The sequence below is a fragment of the Drosophila albomicans genome, chromosome 2R (genome assembly GCF_009650485.2).
Source record: "Drosophila albomicans strain 15112-1751.03 chromosome 2R, ASM965048v2, whole genome shotgun sequence".
Lineage (NCBI taxonomy): Eukaryota > Metazoa > Arthropoda > Insecta > Diptera > Drosophilidae > Drosophila > Drosophila albomicans.
In genome coordinates, this window is record NC_047631.2 from 15636952 (window position 1) to 15654860 (window position 17909).

The 17909-nt window shown below is 41.8% G+C and overlaps 6 protein-coding genes across 7 annotated transcripts; 3 read left to right on the forward strand and 3 right to left on the reverse strand.

Annotated features, from left to right (window-relative positions):
- Positions 1-4572: 4572 nt before the first annotated feature.
- On the forward strand, positions 4573-5348 carry LOC117575915 (low molecular weight phosphotyrosine protein phosphatase 2). The gene is made up of 3 exons (XM_034260369.2): positions 4573-4722; positions 4787-5145; positions 5200-5348. Exons 1-3 carry the CDS (start codon positions 4677-4679, stop codon positions 5296-5298), a joined length of 504 nt encoding a protein of 167 aa, XP_034116260.2. The 5' UTR covers positions 4573-4676; the 3' UTR covers positions 5299-5348.
- A 48-nt stretch (positions 5349-5396) lies between these two features.
- Positions 5397-6109, forward strand: LOC117575914 (low molecular weight phosphotyrosine protein phosphatase 1). Its single transcript, XM_034260368.2, has 3 exons — positions 5397-5490; positions 5549-5898; positions 5957-6109. Exons 1-3 carry the CDS (start codon positions 5460-5462, stop codon positions 6041-6043), a joined length of 468 nt encoding a protein of 155 aa, XP_034116259.2. The 5' UTR covers positions 5397-5459; the 3' UTR covers positions 6044-6109.
- A 94-nt stretch (positions 6110-6203) lies between these two features.
- LOC117575916 (low molecular weight phosphotyrosine protein phosphatase 1) lies at positions 6204-7006 on the forward strand. Its single transcript, XM_034260370.2, has 4 exons — positions 6204-6308; positions 6364-6548; positions 6601-6774; positions 6836-7006. The coding sequence occupies exons 1-4, from the start codon at positions 6284-6286 to the stop codon at positions 6923-6925; spliced, it is 474 nt and encodes a 157-aa protein (XP_034116261.2). The 5' UTR covers positions 6204-6283; the 3' UTR covers positions 6926-7006.
- A 207-nt stretch (positions 7007-7213) lies between these two features.
- On the reverse strand, positions 7214-8987 carry LOC117576035 (uncharacterized). 2 transcript variants are annotated; one of them, XM_034260558.2, is made up of 3 exons: positions 8328-8987; positions 7435-8253; positions 7214-7381 (listed from the first exon to the last, which is right to left on the reverse strand). In XM_034260558.2, exons 1-3 carry the CDS (start codon positions 8649-8651, stop codon positions 7244-7246), a joined length of 1281 nt encoding a protein of 426 aa, XP_034116449.2. In that variant the 5' UTR covers positions 8652-8987; the 3' UTR covers positions 7214-7243. The 2 variants fall into 2 exon arrangements, with proteins under 2 accessions (XP_034116449.2, XP_034116448.2); XM_034260557.2 differs by having other exon boundaries at positions 7214-8253; positions 8328-8969.
- Positions 8988-9145: 158 nt separating this feature from the next.
- Positions 9146-13552, reverse strand: LOC117575874 (uncharacterized). Its single transcript, XM_034260304.2, has 10 exons — positions 13319-13552; positions 12217-13108; positions 11604-12159; positions 10881-11537; positions 10541-10824; positions 10158-10479; positions 10016-10100; positions 9770-9959; positions 9421-9701; positions 9146-9359 (listed from the first exon to the last, which is right to left on the reverse strand). The coding sequence occupies exons 1-10, from the start codon at positions 13404-13406 to the stop codon at positions 9250-9252; spliced, it is 3465 nt and encodes a 1154-aa protein (XP_034116195.2). The 5' UTR covers positions 13407-13552; the 3' UTR covers positions 9146-9249.
- Positions 13553-13946: 394 nt separating this feature from the next.
- Positions 13947-17273, reverse strand: LOC117574949 (myosin regulatory light chain 2). Its single transcript, XM_034259002.2, has 3 exons — positions 17158-17273; positions 16236-16475; positions 13947-16029 (listed from the first exon to the last, which is right to left on the reverse strand). The coding sequence occupies exons 1-3, from the start codon at positions 17158-17160 to the stop codon at positions 15607-15609; spliced, it is 666 nt and encodes a 221-aa protein (XP_034114893.1). The 5' UTR covers positions 17161-17273; the 3' UTR covers positions 13947-15606.
- Positions 17274-17909: the final 636 nt, after the last annotated feature.

The following is a 17909-nucleotide window of genomic DNA, read 5'->3' on the forward strand; positions in this document are numbered from 1 at the left end:
TTGGGCGGCTGCCTCACCGCACTCGGGTTGCCTGGCGATGGCGATGGCGATAACGATGACTATAGCCACAGCTTTGGCTATGTCTCTAGGTCAATCTTAAGCCGTGTGCTTAATAGGCTTAGACGCTTCGCTGACACACTTGCAAAGATTTGTGCTAACATTTTGCCTTGACTGTAAGCAGCGTTAGCCACTTGATGGCTGCTTTATTTACTTCTACTTCACATGCCAGCAACCAACAACCAACAACAGCTAAGCAAAAACAAAATGTGTGACAACAACAATAAGTAAGCTGGGAGTCCAGGTGATTCGGGCTCGGCACATGGCAGCCAAACGACTCTAAAATGTATTTGCTGAAAGCATTTTTGCGGTTAACTGGAACGGTTTTGTTGTTGTGCCTTTGTTGCCGTTGCTCTTGTTGTTGCTGCTGCCTTTGTTATTGTTTCTGTTCGTTATTGACAGCAGCAGCAACAAGTTTTGCATTTTGATTTTTGCACTGTTCCGGGCATTATGCGGTCATACCTTCACAACCACAACAAGTTCAAAAAAGCGCTGGTCACATTGACACATTGTTTAGCCATGACTCAAAAACAAATGTACATTTTAGATTGGCGATACAACGGACTTTATGGGTGTGTGACAAGACCGATCAAGAGAATGCCAGGCATAATATATTCATAAAAAAAAAAAACTCAAAGCCTCTAAAATTATGAATCAGCAGAAATATGTGAGTGGTTTGGAAACTGGGTAAATAAGGCCATGCACCTACTTAAGAGTTACTCGAAGTCAACAACAACAGCAACAAATCAACTAAAAGAAACCAGTGAAAAATCAGCAAATCTTGGCGGCAGCAACTGTGGCAACTACAACAACAACACGACAAAATATGTAAGTAGTAAAAAGTAAAAAACGAAAACGAAAAGCTGAAGAAAAGAGCACAAAAACCTGCTTGAAAGATGGAACGAAAGACGCTTAAATCGTCGATGCTCCAATGATGTTGCTGCTGCTGCTGCTGCGGCTGCTGCTGAGGTTCTTCATCACAGCAAAACTCACTCAGCCAGTAGAAATTGAATTGATGTTGCTGCTGCGATTGCTGTTGCTGCCACTACAGTTGCTGTTGTTGTTGTTGCTGTTGTTGTTGCTGGTGGTGGACAGGCAGAAACCGGCTCTGATCGTGTCTTGTCTTGTCTGTGGCTACCAAACGCACAAGCGTAAGCTGACTCCGCTTGCTGTGACTCTGACTCTGACTACTCGGCTACTCAGGAGGCTGGGTGTGGAGCCAAGACTTGAGCTAGGGCTGAGGCTGAGGCTATGGCGAGGCCACAGAGAATGGCGTTTATAAATAGCATTCAATATGCAGTAAAAAAATCTCTCAACTGCAGTCAGTTAGTTACTTAGTTGCCAGAACCTCTGTCTCTCTCTCACTCTCTTTATCTGCCTCGAAGGGTCATCACAGGTAGCGACGTGCAGGTCATATTCATTAGCCGAGGGTGGAAAATCCCTCATCTAAGCGGCATCTAAACAGTTCAACTGCTGTTGATGCCGTGGAAATTTCGAAGAAAAGGGCGCCGCCAGTTTTGTACTTACCTACGTTACAAGTACAACTCCAATAGACCGCAGCACTGCAAGTGTGTGAGTGCGTGCGTGTGTATGCGTTAAGTAAATTCCAATATGCGCTGGGGCTGTGGTGTATCTTACAGATACATTGGCTCAGATACTGGTTTCTGATTTCGTAAAGAGTTAGTCTTAGCTTTTTTGCTGTAACACTCGAGGCGAGAGTGAGACAAACAAAAACGATCGTGTGGGGAGAAAACCGCGTCGACAGTCGACAGTGAAATGTCGCTATTGGCCTGGCCTCCAATCCTGGCCTGGTCGTTGCTCCTGCGAGCTGCGCGAGATGAGTAATCCAAGTTGTGTTGATGAAGTGTGGTATCCGTTTTAAGTTCGCGTAGTTGGCGTTTGGTTAACACTTTTTTTTAATTTTCCACAGAATCTTGTCGTTTCACAAAGTTGTTTATCTTGTCTAATACTTTGTACTTGTTAACAACATTTACACGCTTGATGATTTTGTCAGACATTAAAATTCACAAAAAAAAGAACAACCAAATCGAAGAAACTACCTGACTCGACCGCCGCGTCATAAAACCAAACGCAAACACTGACGTTGCTTCTCGCTTCTTTTTTGTTGTTGTTGCTGTTGTTATTGCTATGTACGTATGCATGTATGTGTATGTATCTAAAAACACGCTACGTTTCGTTCTCTACGCGCTCACGTTCGTATTCGTTTCGACCGCTGACTCTCCACACACGTCCACCTGCGATGCCGTCTCAAAGTAAACTAAACCCAACTACGTTGAAAACAAGTTTCTGAATCCGCAGTCGCTGCCGCTGTCGCCGCCGGCGTCGCTGCTGCAGTCGCCGTTGCTGTTGCTGCTGCCGGCGCATACAAAGGCAGCCACAAACAGTCAAGCAACATAACAAGTCGATGCGAGATAAATGTACGCAGACACATGCACACTGCGCTAGCCAAATGCCAGGGACGGATTAGTCTCAAGTGGGCCCAAGTGAGTAATTATGTTTGCTAGCAGCAGAACCTAGACATTTGCGTTAAGATTTCTTGTGAAGCTATACAAAGTTTTTGATTTAATATTCATTAAAATAATGTTATAATTTATGTATGTATATTATTTATTGTTGAGAAGTTCATTGGGAATTAAGCTATTTCTTGGGCTTTACATTTTTTGAAAGCTGTTATAATTTTTAATTTCTTTAAATTTTGTAATAGTTAGAAATCTTTTATATTTTTATTTTTATTTTTTACTACGGTTTTTTTACGGTTTCATTTTTTTTAATAAATGCGCGCCTGTTTGGAGTTGCATCAACAATGTTGCTGGCGTCGCTCGCTGTTGCTGACGCTTGTTGTTGCCGGCTTTTTGGCTGCGATGCTTTTGTGTCGCGCTGGTCGTTGGCACTGCAGCACACCCACGCCTCCCCCTCTATCAAAGAGCATCACAGGGTAGTTTATCAGTACAAACAAACATACTACAGATACAGATATATGCATGTATCTTCCACCACTTCGACGTCCGTTTCGTATTTACATTTTACGATATGTACAATGCAATGCCTGGCGCTAAATATTTGATGATGCTGCGGGGTAGAGCAATATGTAGATAGAGAGACAGTTGAATTGACAAACAGACAGCTAAATAGAAAGACTGCTAGTCTGGCAGCCTTAGCTTTTCCGCTTTTCATTTTCCCATTTGCGAGTGCAAAATGGCTGAAGCTTCGGCCATGTTTGCAGACATTTTGCCATTTAGCATTTAGAATTTACCATTTATCATTCGGTCATATTTGTCTGCACTTCAATGGTTGCCTTTATCAGTTATCCGCTGTTGTCGTTGTCGTTGCTTTTGCTGCTTCAGCTGCTGCCTCATTTGCACTTGAAAAACCGTCTTGGCCTCAAGTCTGTTTATTTGCCGGTACACTCGTATTTGCACTGACTGTTTGCTATTGCTTTTGCTGCTGCTGATAATGCAGCTGACATCCTTTATCTTATCTAAGCAGACGTCATCGTTGTCAGATAGCAATGTCAACGCCTACAATTCGCCGCCCAACGCATACCAATGAGATGTTGTTGTAGCTGTCGATGTTGTTGCCGTTGCTGTTGATGCATATGTCTCTGCATTTCCATTTGCATTTTCAACAATTGTCAATTGTTGAGGACGCACTGCAGTAACGCCTGCCCTGCCATGGAATTTGCATGTGCTCACATGTAAGAAGACGAGTGCGATACGAGTTGTTGTTACATTTGTCTGCACTACGACAAGCTCACTTTGATGCCATCAGCAAAGGCAACACCCCTCCATCCCACTCTCACGTCCCAATCCCAACCACACCCCCAACAAGCTAAAAAAGTTGGCAAAGTTTATGTACGTCTGGCTTTTGTTTGTGTATGTGTTCCTTTATTTTTTGTGCTGTGTAAAATTTGCATAAAACTTAGTTTTTTTCGTTTCTCGTACTTGAAGTTCTCATTCTTGAAGCTGCCTGGTCAACGACTTTATGCACAATCTGCACTTGGACCATTCAACCAACCTCCAGCGATGTCAGCGTAAAAGTCATTAGAATTTTGGAGAATCTGTCGCGCTCTTGTTGAGGTCCTGCACCTGCAACCAGCCACCCAAACAACCATAAGAAGCTGCTGCATATTCATTTCGCAAAAGTTTACAAAGCTTATGCTAATGCAAATGATTTCGTTGGTAGCCTCTAATGGTTTCTCGGCCAACTGAACTTTAATTCAATGTTAATAGTTCAACTTGTGTGAAGTGCAGTTCTCGACTTCGACCGTTAAAAAGTCTTTCAAGATGTGCAAGGGGGGAAACTCAACTCACTTGACACAGCATAAAAATAACTGTGTTTAGATGAAACACCTCTCGAAGGAGCTACATCGAAGCCCTTCCGGCTTCCGACTCACTTCACTGCACACTCGCCACATGTTTACTTAAGACTTAAGACTCACACTCAGAACAGCATCCGAATCAAAGATTTACGACTTGGAAATACCCTTCAAAACTCTCTTGACAGTTTGTAAACAAATTCAACAATTGAACGCCTTAATTATAGAAAAAATCAGCGTTGTAGTAAATAAATATCAAGTTTAAATATCAGAAAAAAAAAACATGAATACAACTGAAAATTCTAAAAATGTGCTTATGGTGTGCACGGGTACGTAACGCTTACTTTAATTTAAGTTAATTGAATTTAATATGAAAGTGAAACTCACCCGCAGATAACATTAGTCGATCGCCTATAGCGGAGGCGGTTTTAAGAGATGTCATTTCTAAAGAGGGACTCCAAGAGGAGTGGCAAGTGGACAGCGCTGCTATTGAAGGTTGGCATTTGGGCGAGAAGCCCGATCCGAGGGCATTAAGTGTGCTGGGCCACCACAAAATTAAGTATAATGACTGCGCTCGTCGCCTGGACATCGATGATTTCGAAAAGTTTGACTACATACTCGGAATGGATCCAAGTAATATGGCCTCATTGAGGCTGTTAAAACCGCACTATTCCAACTCGAAATTGCTTTTGCTGAGTGACTTTCTGTTTGGCTTCAAGACAAACAACCGATGCATTGAAGATCCCTACTATGTAAATAAATTCTACAACGACTTAGAATCCAATAAATTACTATATTTTTTGCAGGAAATTGGTGAGGATTCTTTCGAAAAGATTTACGAGCAATGTCATTTTGCGTGTTCCAACTTTTTGAAACAAGCGCGCCACAATCAAATTATTATTTAGCTGTGGTCGTTCCGCACTATTGAAGGGTTAACGCCAGCTGATGAACGGCGCTGCCAACTTGTTGTGTGCGTGTTAGTGTTGAAAAGCGGCATTGTGCGGCAATTGAAGAAGAAGACAATCAACAATATAAAATTAAGCGTATAAATTGTGTTAATTTTAAAATGACAAAGAAAATATTAATGATTTGTCTTGGTAATAAATTGCATTCTCACCGTGTAAAAACAATTCTTGATTTGGGTTTCCTCCTTAGGCAACATTTGCCGCTCGCCTATTGCCGAAGTTGTGATGGTCGATGTCGTAGCCAAGGCGAAGGTCAACGATGTCGTTGTGGACAGCGCTGCCATCGGTTCGTGGCATGTGGGAAATCGAGCTGATCCTCGAGCTTTGAGCACACTGCAGCAGCATGGACTGAAGAGCACGCATATTGTACGTCAAATAAAGAAGCAGGACTTCGATGAGTTCGATTACATCTTCGGCATGGATGAGGAAAACATGAGCGAGCTGCGGCGACTGGCGCCCAAAGGTTCGAAGGCGGAGTTGCTCATGTTGGGTGACTTTGGCTTGCCCAAGGAAAAGCGTATTATCGAGGATCCCTATTATGTAAGTTTAATATAGCCAAAATTGTTAGCCAACTGTTTGAAAACTATTTCTCTTGCAGCAAAGAGGCGCTGAGGGATTCGAAGTGGCTTATCAGCAGTGTGTTGTGGCCTGTCAAGCATTCCTACAGCAGCGACTACAAAAATAGTTAAACAATATAGTTAAGTGTTTGTAGTAAATTGATTACAAGAATTAAAACTGCTATTAACATGAGCATGTTAACTGGTTTTTACCCGAATGTAAAGTATGTACATACATGATAATACTATATAGTATATAATGCACATGTATTCATCGCTGTATCTATGAAAATATTCTATTGTGGTGAAATTCTGTTAGTGTACAAAAGTCGTTCTGGGAAATAGATTAATTCAATTGTTTGTCGACGATGAAAGTATTATTTGTATGCTTAGGTAATTATAAAATAATTCAATTAAATTTATTATATAAAAAACATTAAATTAATAGGAAACACTTGTCGCTCACCCATGGCTGAAGCGATTTTAAAGCATCTTATAAATAAAATGCAATTGCAAGATTGGCAAACAGACAGCGCTGGATTGAGAGATTGGAATGTTGGCTATGAGGCTCAGGGACGCGCTCAACACCTGTTGCAGCAACATGGTCTAAAGACAAAACATCTCAGCCGCATAGTAAGTATTTTAATATTGAGTTACCGCCCATATTAAATGTGTTAACTTACAGATAACCGTGCAGGACTTTTATGAATATGATTATATATTTGGCATGGATGAGAACAATATATTGGAATTGGAGCAAATGGCCGAAAAGCTGCAACCACAGCCAAAATGTCGTATTATGCTTTTGGGTAGCTTTATCGGTCGCAAGGAAGATGAAATCATCGAGGATCCCTATTTTGTAATTATTTAAAAAAAAATGATTTCAAGAATTTATAATTTTATTAATACCATTTTTGCAGAGTCGTGGAATGGGAAGCTTCCATGCAGCGTATGCCCAGATCCTGGAAAGTTGTCAGAACTTTGTGCAGCAACATCGCAGTTTAAATTAAACTATTAACTTATATTTTTTAATGAAAAAAACAAAAATTTTATTGTATGATTAAACACTTCGTATCTGTTAAAATCGCGCCATGTTATTGTAACAGCATCAGCTGTTTCTTTTGCCGATAACAGCGAAAAATCGATTAGTGCTTTAAATACTAAATGCAATCGAAACCAGTACGTTTTCTTTTTCACCATCGCAGGTAGTGTGACCAGTATAACAAACAATGCCAGTAATCAGTAATAGTAACCGCTATTTTTAAATTCAAATTTCCGGTTGAGAAAACTCATATAAATTAGGTGTGAGTATATATTTATTTGGAGCATCAGTAATACCATAGTACATAAACATATAGCACAATTAGCACGAAGAGTAAATGTATGAGAAACAACTCGATGGCCAGTGTCAGCAGTGCTAAAGGATTAACAGGCGAGTAAGTAATTAACGAGAACATTTTGCAGCACTGGCACGTAAAACTACCCCCGCCGTTGAGGACTTAATGCTCTACTCCTGCACAGTAAAAGTCAGCTGCTTGTTGCGGTTGCTCTCGAAACGATTCGGTGTGTGCATGCTTAGCATGGCAGTGATGCCCAGACTGAGGATGCCTAGGAGGAAGAATGTGACCAGCAATCCGGCCAAAATGGGAGCCGTAATGAAGCCAACACAGTCGTAGACATCACCGAACTTCTTAGCTCCATTTAGCCAAGGCTGCACTTGATAGTTCTTGAGGATGAGTTGGATCTGAGTATCATTCGTGTTGGGATTGGTGAACACCAAATGCTCCGAAGAGCAACGGAACGAGAATCCTATTGGCGCGGAGGGCAGTGTGTAATCATTGCCTCTAGCTGGGAGCACACCCTTGGCATCACGGCTATCCACCTCCACGTTGCGCAGATGCCACGTGCCACGCAGCAGCGAAAACTTGAAGCGCAACGTATACTTCTCGCTGTTGTACATGAAGGTAATGCTTAGACGACCAAATCCCTTCGTACGCTGGTCATCGAAAGTAATCAGTTTGTTGTGCTCCGCCAGCAGTAGTGTTTCGTTGCCCAAATGCAACTCCGGGGGTCCACTCAAGCTAAGTGCCGCGTTGCCTTCGGCTACGTAAATATAGGTGGTTACCGTCTCTGCGGGAGTTGAGGGTGTTGTATTTGCATTTGACTCCTCCTCTTTGGCGTCTTCTTTGGCCTCACGCTTGGCCAGGAAGTGTGCCTCCTCCTCGCGATTGGCTAGAATGCCCAATACTTCGCCATGTCCATAAATGGACAGAGCATCATTGAAACCCGTTATTAATTCACCATCATCCTCCTCGTGGTTGCCCGTTAGGTTTATGACCTGCGATGAGTGTGAGAGAGAGAGACTTTCATTCATTCAGTTTTATTCATTTTTTCGAATATGTGTATACACACCTCGATGTTGGCATTCAAGCTGTAGGGCTCTGCGGCCAGATTGCGTTGCGGCAAATATGTCCAGGCGTTGTTCTTCACCAAATTCTGGAACTTGGGATATTTGGTGCCCTCCAGACGACTCGTAGTGTTGCGCACAAAAATTATAATGGCCTTGGCATCTTTGAATAATTGCGTCAGCGGCTGCTCCTTGGTTGTGGCATCGACTAATGCTTGGGGTTGCAAGTCGAACAATTTTTCATGACCCCAAAAGAGATACGGACCGCTTATGGATGCGCTGCAGCTGATTACCAGACTCACAAAAACCCCTACTGCAATTAAGTGCATTATTTATGCGCTATACTTTTGAGTTCTTTAATTTGTAATTGTTAAGGAAGTGCCAAAGGTTGCACCGCACTCGAAACTATTTGACAAAATGATCCAAGAGAAAAATCAATGGCCTAGGGGCGAGTAATGCGCATGCTCACTCTGAAATTTTAATACCAATTTTGAGGTGTTGGTGGTGGGCTCTTATGCTGAGGTGAATTGGCGCAAGTTCAATGTGCGTGGTGAATTGGGGTATTAAAAATACACTTATTAATATAGTCGCACTGAACTGGACAGATTTATTTATGCCACTATATAGAAACGTATCAAAACAATCTGCACTGATCTTGCTTGTCACATCGTTAAACGACTTCAGCACTTGCAGAACTAAAAATCTTTTATTTCAATTATCAACACGATTATGAGAAACGTTTTCTATTAATAGATGTGCTATCTCTCTGGAATTTTTGATTTGAATTGTGTTATACATTTCGTGTGTTATAATAACATAAGCCAAATATTTATTCAGTGTTTTTAGTTATATTAAGTAATTTACATACATATATAGTTTTATATACAAGTACAAGAGTATTTATGGAATAAGATCATTTATAATTTATTACAGGAAAATGCTAAAAAATAAACCAATGACTGTCACAGTTAATACATAAGATTTTGGCTGGCTTGGGGCTAGACTGCTTGAAAAACTACCCTTGAAGATCTTGGTACCTGAGAATGTAATGATCTATAGTAATATATCAGATGACATAAGTTTAATTAATTTACTTACGCTTTTCATTGGTATCTCTCACACCGCAAGTGCGATATGATATGGTTGCCTTGCGTTTAGTGTTCACATAGCCGGGTATGTAGAGACTTGGCGCATCGAGGCGACCAGCTGCTATCAGGCGCGACATGTCCAACTCCAGACGATGGGCAATGGGTCCCTTGAAGTGAACAATCATCTGAATGCAGGCACCGCCATGCAACTCTTTGGTCTTACGGGCATCCACGTCCAACATCCATTCCGGAATACCCATCACAGAACGCAGCTCCTCCAGAAATTGTGCACTGCAATGCAAAGCAGAAACAAAATCTATTCAAGTATGGCCATTAAGAATGCAAACTGGAAGACCTACACAACAAAACGTGGCGGCTTTTGCAAATTGATGTACTTGATCACATTGTGATCGGGTTCAATGTTGGCGCAAGCGAAGCGTTCATGCGAATGCTCGGGTCCAAAGATAACGATGGACCGTCCAATAGCACCAACGGGTGCCTCCAGTGGAAAGTTGGAATCTGTGAGAACAATTCGTTCGCCACCCAGATCTGTAAGCATTTTAATATTAATTTCAAGGTGAAAATAAAGAATTTAATCAGCTTACTTATTGTGCCCAAACGTGCTCCCACATCGCCAACATAGCATCGAAGTGGATTATCCGGTCCGCATTCCTGTTCATACAAGTCCAACTAAAAGCAGAAGAAATGATTAGTTGCTTTTTTAGCTAAAAACTATTTGCAACTTACATTCAAGGGATCTGCGAGCTGAGTGTAATATGGATTCCAGACATAGCCTCCAGCTACGCAGCGGGTAACTGTTGGCTTGACAGCGGCATCCACTCCAACGGGATTCACGAAGATTTGCCAGTTGTGGTTGCGCGTTGAGTTGCGATCATTCTTGCCTGGATGACGTAGCTTCACCTCAATGACTGTCTCGGACTGGCTGCCATCGTTGTGGATCAGCTGCGTCATCTTGATGTAGCCATATGCATAACCAGTCGGATGATGAAACGAAGCAATGCCACGCAATTCTCGCGCTTCACTTGGACTATAGCCTCTCTCCAAAGTGCTGCAATTAGATAAGATATAATAATCAGCTTGCCCGAAAGTTGATTTTACAGTTTTATTACCTGCAAGCCCAACGCGCATTTTTCTGCTGCTTCTTGATAATGACCGAGCGCCCAATGATGCTGCTGTAGCCAAAGAGTGGCAAGTTTGTGTCATTGTAGGCATCCTCATACTGAGTCAATCCATTTAGACGTCCGAATTTGCCACTCAGATCACCCATTTCATACTGATCGCTGGTGCCTTGCTTTGGCGGTGGAGCAGACTTGGGATTAACGTCAAAGGGATTCCAAGTGCCGTACAAAGTGGACGCTTCGCAGGGAAATGCTAAATTCGCCTCCACTGGTGTCTAAATTAATATCATATGAGTATTTTAATGCAATTTCTATGCAATCGTTGCCTTACCATATGTATCTGATACGCGCCATTGTCTTGCAGTCCTTTTAACTGCACTTCAATGTTGCTGATGTCGTACTCTGATTGTTGGGTAATCTCCATCTTGCCACCGACTGTCAACTCATCGCCATTGGCATACCAATCCTTGGCAACCACCTTGCGACGATAATGGCCAATTAAACTGGAACATGCCAAACGTTCGCCCCTCGCCTTGGGACCATTGTCATCGTAGATGACCAAGGACTTGCCCAGTATGCTATGGGCACCGGACAAGGGCAGATTGCCATCGCTAAACATGCGACGACTTAGCTGTCTGGCCTGTCGAATGCCACCAGCTATAGTCAGCTTGCCCAGACGTGTATCGAGGGCACCCAGGCGACACATGGCCGGCAATTGTGGCTGACAAAAGTCATCGGCACTGCGATTGCCCCAGTCTACCTTGTACGGATTGAAAACGTTTCCAGCCGATATGCAACGCTGTTGCCAGTCGTAGAAATCCTTGCCTGGTGGATTGCTGTGAATAGCCCAGCGATGATCAAAGGTGCTATTCTGAGTGGAGCCATCAGCTTGGATTAGATACTCGAAGAGCACAGTGGTGTCCTGCCAGGGTTGCTCTGCGGCCTGTCGAAAGATGACACGACCCACAACTGGATAGCGGAAGAGCACCTGCAACGCATGACACAATATGTTAATTGGGGATGCATTCCTTTTTTTTTTTAAACTATGTTGTACCTGTGCTGTGAACATGGGCTGCTGAGATACGCCATTGCGTTGGTATTGATTCAATGTGGAGCAGCCCCAAATGTTCATCGTTATATTTTGCGGTTCAGTGCGATTGTAGGTGTAGATGACTAAACTGCGGTGGGCGATGCTGTGACGACCACGCAGCGGAAGATAAAGGTCCCAGTAGAGACCACTCAGCTCCGAGCTGGTGCCAGGCAGCACATACTGATGAAAGTACTGTTTATTGCGACCCTGCAGCTTCCCACTAAGGTCACCCAATGCGTATTGTTCCTGGGTGCCATAGCCAGGCGGTGGCACATGTTGCTGCTCCATCTCTCGAGGATTGTACAGTTCACCTGTAGTCTGGCAGTAATCCGATTGCCCAATGCGCTGTGGCGTTGGCGGCAGACTGTGAATGCGAAAGGCGGCAACATCCTCGGCAAACTTGCGACTCACTCGGTGGGCAGCAGGTGTGGAAAGGGTGAAGTTGAGGAAAGTGGGATCAAACTTGGAGCGTTGTGTGAAGGTAACCTCGCCTTTAACGCCACCCGAATTGATAAATGATCTGCAAGCAAAAATTATTAAAGAAACTATTTTAAATTGACATAAAACTGTGACTCACTTGTAGCTCAATGCTTGGACATGTCTTATCTGTGTGCATGCCAAGTAATTATCAGGATGTTGGTTATCATATAGCACCAAGTAGAGCGTGCGATGTGGAATGGTGAGATCTGAGGGCAACAGCGCCAGCTTTGTGTCCCGGAAAACACTTCTTTGCGGCTTGCGCAGCGCATTCTTGGCCACACCAATGCGACCCAGTCGCGTATCCAAGTCACCGATGCCTTGACCGGGTCCACCGCCCTGCGGATCGAAGACCAGCTGCAGAAAGTTGCAGTTATCTTCGCTACGATGATGATCATGCTTGAAAATGTCAGTTACAAATATTTTCCAATGGTGCTGTGTAAACTGCTGACTATCTACGGGTTGCTCCTGAATGTGAAACAGATCGGAGTAAATCAACGTATCTCCAGCGGCGCCATCCATGGGTGCTAGCCAACGGAAGTGCACAGAGCCAGCAATTGGAGTATTGAAACGTGCCTCGGCCATGTGCTCCATGGAGTTTTGTACTGTGGTTATTGTAGCACAAATGCGAGCATTTGAATTCATCTCGGTGAGCACCAACGACTTTCCCCAGATGCCACGATCACCAATTAGTTGTATGCGATGTTGCCACGTCGACGTCTCATTGCCTGGCAACACCAAATATTCAAGCTCCTCGTCAAAGCTGAGCACTTGACTGCCCAGTCTATCCAGCTCACAGCGCTCATCGGGATCGGTGTTTGTGTAGTCTACTGGAAAACGACGTACTACCCAGCTCCACACTTGATCCGGATACTGCAACGTGGCCTCCAAATTCGATTGGATCTCCACCAGATTTGGCTCGCTCTGTCTGAAGGTGATCTCGCCATGCAGACCGTGTTGCGAGATATACGCGATCAGATGTTGAGCATCAGCTGTTTACGAAAGAGAGAAATAAAGCAATAGAGCCATGAAGCTTTGATGACTCAAAGAGTGTGGTGAATATCGAGATGGTAGATTCACTTTCGCCTTCGCTTACGGGCAGCATAATGAAAGTAAATTTGAATTTACATACAATATCATTTCATGTTAGCAGTGGGAACTTCAAGGTAATTGTACCATACTCTTCCGCATCCAATACTTACTGCTGCCACTTTGTGTTGCAATTCCACAGGCCAAAAAGACGCACAAAAGCGTTTGATGGCCAAACAATCGTTGACTGCCATGACTCATGCTCCAAGACTGTTTGTTTTCTTCCGTTCCCGTTTCCCAAAAGTTCTTTTGTTCCCAGTCGATTACAAAATAGTAGTTACAGCTACGTGATGTAGTTTCATATTCCGCTGCGCATGCGTGCACTCGACGAGAAATTCAACAGAAAACTGGTTGAACGAAGGTCCAACAAGACAGAAACAACTTAAACCATTCCGCGAACTGAGGTGAATTTGATTGTTGTGGCTCAGCTGAGATTTTGTTTTGATTCGCTCAACCGCCAACCGGCTCTACTCCCAGCCGAAGTTACTCTCCAACAGTGGAAATTGGATACAATGATCACATTAATATTTCATTCAAGTGGACGTTGTTTTACGAATTGATATTCTTCTACAGTCGAAATCGGTTTAAAATTAGGAAACCGGGTTATTATTTGTAGTTGTCAGTATCTCTTGACGATGATCAATAGGCAATGTTGTTCTTCCCAAACCCAAATAATAACATATATATTTATTCAAATTACCGTTAAAAACGCGTTGCCCGACCCAATCAAACAATCATTCATTCTTTTTCTAGACGACTTATGCTTTATTCCATCAAAGTCATCAACATCATCATCATCATTGTTATATAAAAACAGTTCTTCATTTCGTATCTTATTTTTTTTGTGTTATAATATTTCTGACCGGGTTAAAAAAAAAGATTTTTTTATACTGAAGTAAAGATTTCGCATTTAACAACTTGTTGCATATTGAATTTGGTGTTTAGTAATTGTTCTTTTCTTTCATTTGTTGTTGTTGTTGTTGTTGATGTTATTAGTACATAAGTAAAGTGTAAAGTGATGGTACTGCCTTTTAAGAAATAAGGGCAAGTACTCTTATTTGTGTATTGTATCAAAACTACTAGATATGCTTCTCTCTTCTCAATATTCCCTTTCCTTTCCTTTTGTTTTATTTTCTCTGGTACTGATGCACCCACAATGATTCTGCCCTCGCGGGAAGATTGTTCGCTCTTGAAACTCAGGATCATATAACTATAATCGCTATATGCATTGTACAATGGTATTGTAACGAATTAGGTGTCAAGTCCGCCCGTTAACTTGACCCTTATATCATAATCATAGCGATTTGGATCGTTTCGATTTGGCGAAAGGCCGCCTCCTTTGTTAGGAAATCATAAACGTGAACTTTTCAAAAAAATAAAATCAACTTTACTATAACTTTTCGATACTTTTGAACGCATAAACTAGAAACAATTTTTTGTTAAAACGCTGATAGTTCATAAGCAGAAAAATTGATGATTGGTTAAAAATTATGTAAATTCGCATAAAACAATTTGAGTGAATGAACTTTATGTTTATATGGTTGTCATTTAGGCTAACTCTCAATAACTTTGTATTTTGATATATGTATTTATATATTTGTTATATATTGAAATTGTTTAACGAACGATAGAGATAGATAAATAGTCATAAATAATATAATATATTAGTTTTGTAGATATTCTCTGTATTTGGATAGATATTTTTATTTGTATATATTTAGCTCTCAGATGAAATTACTCTAACGAAATTGTATGTCTCTCTCTCCTTAACCTCTGAAAAAAAAGTAACTAACAAATGTGGGCCAAGGCCTAGTCTATGTATCTATTTATGTAGCTACCCACTGGGCGTGGCTGTGGTGTGATCACCATACCGCCTTTGATCTGCTCATCTTTCTCTGTGATTCTTCAACGAACAGCAATTAAAATAAACATATTAAATTTTCTTTTTGTTTTTTTTTTTTAGTTTTTTTGTTGATTTTTCTTTCATAAGTGTTTTTAAATAAAATAGATTTCAATTATTTATAAATTTTACGTGTAAAATTTAATAATAAATCAACTAGAAAACTAGCTGTCAAGATGGCGCTTTGACATTTGGATTTAAAGTATCCCTAAAATGATACGTGGAACTTGGTACATGGTGTGTTGTTGTTGTTTGCTACCAAATTATCGTTGTTCTTGTTGAAGAAGTTAAGAGTATTTTCTTTGGTAATTTGTAGTGGTGGTGGTGTTGTGTTATGTTTTTTGGTTAACAAAAAGAGATTATATAAATATTTAAAATTTACATATGTAAAACGAGCATTTCTTTTAATTACGTTTATTATTTTTTTTGACGATTTTAAAAGTTTTTGGTTGTAATATGGATGCTGAGTTAGAGATAGGATGTGTACGGGGCTGCAGCTGCTTAGGCGGCTTCCTCTTCCTCCTCATCACCCTTGCCAGTGAGCATTTCAATCAGGGAGGCGGTATCGATTTGGTTCTTGTCATCAATGACCATCTGATCGAAGGCATCATCGACCTCCTTCATGGTGAATTTGTCACCGAAGCCCATGAGCATTTCGCGGAATTTATCACCATCGATGAGACCATCGTTATCGAATGTTTTGAAGGCAGCAATAACAACTTCGTCTTCATCGTTGGCACCAGAGGTGGCCATACGGTTGGCGAACAAGGTCAGCAATTGGGTGAAGTTAATTGGACCAGAGGCCTCGCCCAGCATGGAGTCCAACTCCTTGTCGTTGGCGATCTTGCCGACGGAATCGAAGGCAGCGCGCAAATCGTTCTTGCCAATAATACCGTCCTTGTCGGCATCCATAAGTTGGAAGGCCTGATTCACGCAGATTCACGCAGATTTAGAAAGAGAGAGAGAGAAAGAGACAGAGAGGTGGTTGGTGATTTGGTCGTTGACTTGTGCGAGAGATGAATTTTTGTCTTGGTCATATCATGGCAAAGGCAATTGGCATAGGCATGGACACAGGACAGGGAAGATGGTTGAGGTGGATTTTGTGCTGTTTCGTAACATTTGTAACTTACTTCCTTGAATTCGGCAATCTGCTTCTGGGAGAAGACAGAGAACACCGAGGAGCCAGCACGCTTCGACTTCTTGGAGCCACGCGAGCCGCCCGACGCTCTCTTCGAACCAGTAGCAGAAGCTGGGGCAGGAGTGGCAGCTGGTGCGGGGGTTGCTGCCTCAGACACAGCCTCAGAAGCGGTTTCGGAAGTACCACCCTCTTCCTTGGTCTTCTTCTTCTTAACCTTCTTCTTCTCATCCGCCTACATGATCAAGGAGTAAAAGAAAATAAAAAAAAATCGTTAATGAATTATTATTTCAGGAGATCTACGCATTATCTCTCAATACCATTGTGCAGTGAATTGACTTTCAAAATGATTTCAAAATTATTTTCAATGAAAATTATTCCATCGTATTACATGTCTAAAAATATTTTCAACGCGTATTACGTAAGCTTCTCTAGTCTCGTATATGCATCTCGCTCTAGCTATCAGGTTACGTTAGCGACGCGTAAAATTCCTGTGTTTCGACCGATCCATTTATAGAATTACACACATGTGTGGATCGTGAGCATTTCGGAATGAAAACATTTCACACAATTACTTGAGGTTTAAAAATAGTTTCGCTTGAGATCAATTATTGAACTAGGTATATGTTAAGTATTTCGATATGCTCGTTATATGTCTATGTATATCCATATTCAACTGGCACAATAATCCACATACAGGTGAGCTAATTGAGATTAGCACATAGTAATATTAATGATTCACTTCATCTTGACTTTAATAATTGAATTGATTGATTGAGATGGCAAAAACTATATAATTCACTGCACAATTGAATCGCGAGTCCTTTTTGACGTAAGACGTAGCAAGTAGTATAATGCATAAGTCCATGCATAGTTATTGGTTATAATGCTGATCTGTATATCCCGAGTCTCCTTACCATGGTGCTGAACTTTGTTGTGTTGTCTAATCGAGTCGAGCGGTCAGAGCACACTGAATCAATGGCTGATTTTATCGTCAAGACAATGATGTTTTAAGATCTTTTTCGCCTTTTCTTCTTCATTCGCTTTTCACATTGGATCGCACGAAATTTGGCATTCGGCATGCTTCGGCTTGCCGCTCGTTCGGCGCTCGGCTCGCATTCGCTGTATCTGCTGTATCTGTATCTGCAATATTCGTGCTGCCTTTTTTAGTATCTGCAAGGAGAGGTACGCCTAGGCGCCCGGTGGGGGTGCGGGTGGTGTGCTGTGCTATGCTGTGCTGGCCAGGCAGCCATAGCTCAGTTGGCTTAAATGTTTACTCATCGTGTGCCCCTCTAATCAAAATCTAAATTTAACGGCCACCCGAAAATGAGTGCTGTTGTTGTAGTTGTTAGGAAATGCGTATATGCATAAGTATGGTATATAAGTATGTATATATTTTGGTTTAGAAACTTATATATATATATGCACATCTCTGTGGTTAAATGTTGAAATTTATTTTGTGCTTTTCATGCGATATGAACCGAATTTTGTGCTTGTTCTATATACATTTTTTGAACTCATAGCAATAATACGAAAAACAAAAACATACGAATCTTTGCTTTTTTCTTGTTTTGTATTATTCATCTTTGCTCTTGAGGCGTCTTCAAAGGTGTCCTCTTGCTCTGAAATCACCTACATTTCCCTTGGTCACAAATACACATGAACAGAC

Excerpts from the sequence above, each read along its gene's own strand:
- LOC117575874 (XM_034260304.2), bottom strand. The coding sequence starts at position 13,406 with ATGAGTCATGGCAGTCAACGATTGTTTGGCCATCAAACGCTTTTGTGC. Across the intron at positions 10,480-10,540 it reads AATGCGCGTTGGGCTTGCAG|CACTTTGGAGAGAGGCTATA; the intron begins GTAATAAAACTG and ends ATCTAATTGCAG. Across the intron at positions 10,101-10,157 it reads AGCTCGCAGATCCCTTGAAT|TTGGACTTGTATGAACAGGA; the intron begins GTAAGTTGCAAA and ends TTCTGCTTTTAG.
- LOC117574949 (XM_034259002.2), bottom strand. Across the intron at positions 16,030-16,235 it reads AGATTGCCGAATTCAAGGAA|GCCTTCCAACTTATGGATGC; the intron begins GTAAGTTACAAA and ends TGCGTGAATCAG.
- LOC117575915 (XM_034260369.2), top strand. The coding sequence starts at position 4,677 with ATGAATACAACTGAAAATTCTAAAAATGTGCTTATGGTGTGCACGG. Across the intron at positions 4,723-4,786 it reads TGTGCTTATGGTGTGCACGG|ATAACATTAGTCGATCGCCT; the intron begins GTACGTAACGCT and ends ACTCACCCGCAG. Across the intron at positions 5,146-5,199 it reads GCATTGAAGATCCCTACTAT|GAAATTGGTGAGGATTCTTT; the intron begins GTAAATAAATTC and ends TATTTTTTGCAG.
- LOC117575914 (XM_034260368.2), top strand. The coding sequence starts at position 5,460 with ATGACAAAGAAAATATTAATGATTTGTCTTG. Across the intron at positions 5,491-5,548 it reads AATATTAATGATTTGTCTTG|GCAACATTTGCCGCTCGCCT; the intron begins GTAATAAATTGC and ends TTTCCTCCTTAG. Across the intron at positions 5,899-5,956 it reads TTATCGAGGATCCCTATTAT|CAAAGAGGCGCTGAGGGATT; the intron begins GTAAGTTTAATA and ends TTTCTCTTGCAG.
- LOC117576035 (XM_034260558.2), bottom strand. The coding sequence starts at position 8,651 with ATGCACTTAATTGCAGTAGGGGTTTTTGTGAGTCTGGTAATCAGCTGC. Across the intron at positions 8,254-8,327 it reads GCTTGAATGCCAACATCGAG|GTCATAAACCTAACGGGCAA; the intron begins GTGTGTATACAC and ends CACTCATCGCAG. Across the intron at positions 7,382-7,434 it reads ACAAGCAGCTGACTTTTACT|TGCTGCAAAATGTTCTCGTT; the intron begins GTGCAGGAGTAG and ends TTTACGTGCCAG.
- LOC117575916 (XM_034260370.2), top strand. The coding sequence starts at position 6,284 with ATGAAAGTATTATTTGTATGCTTAG. Across the intron at positions 6,549-6,600 it reads CAAAACATCTCAGCCGCATA|ATAACCGTGCAGGACTTTTA; the intron begins GTAAGTATTTTA and ends GTTAACTTACAG. Across the intron at positions 6,775-6,835 it reads TCATCGAGGATCCCTATTTT|AGTCGTGGAATGGGAAGCTT; the intron begins GTAATTATTTAA and ends CCATTTTTGCAG.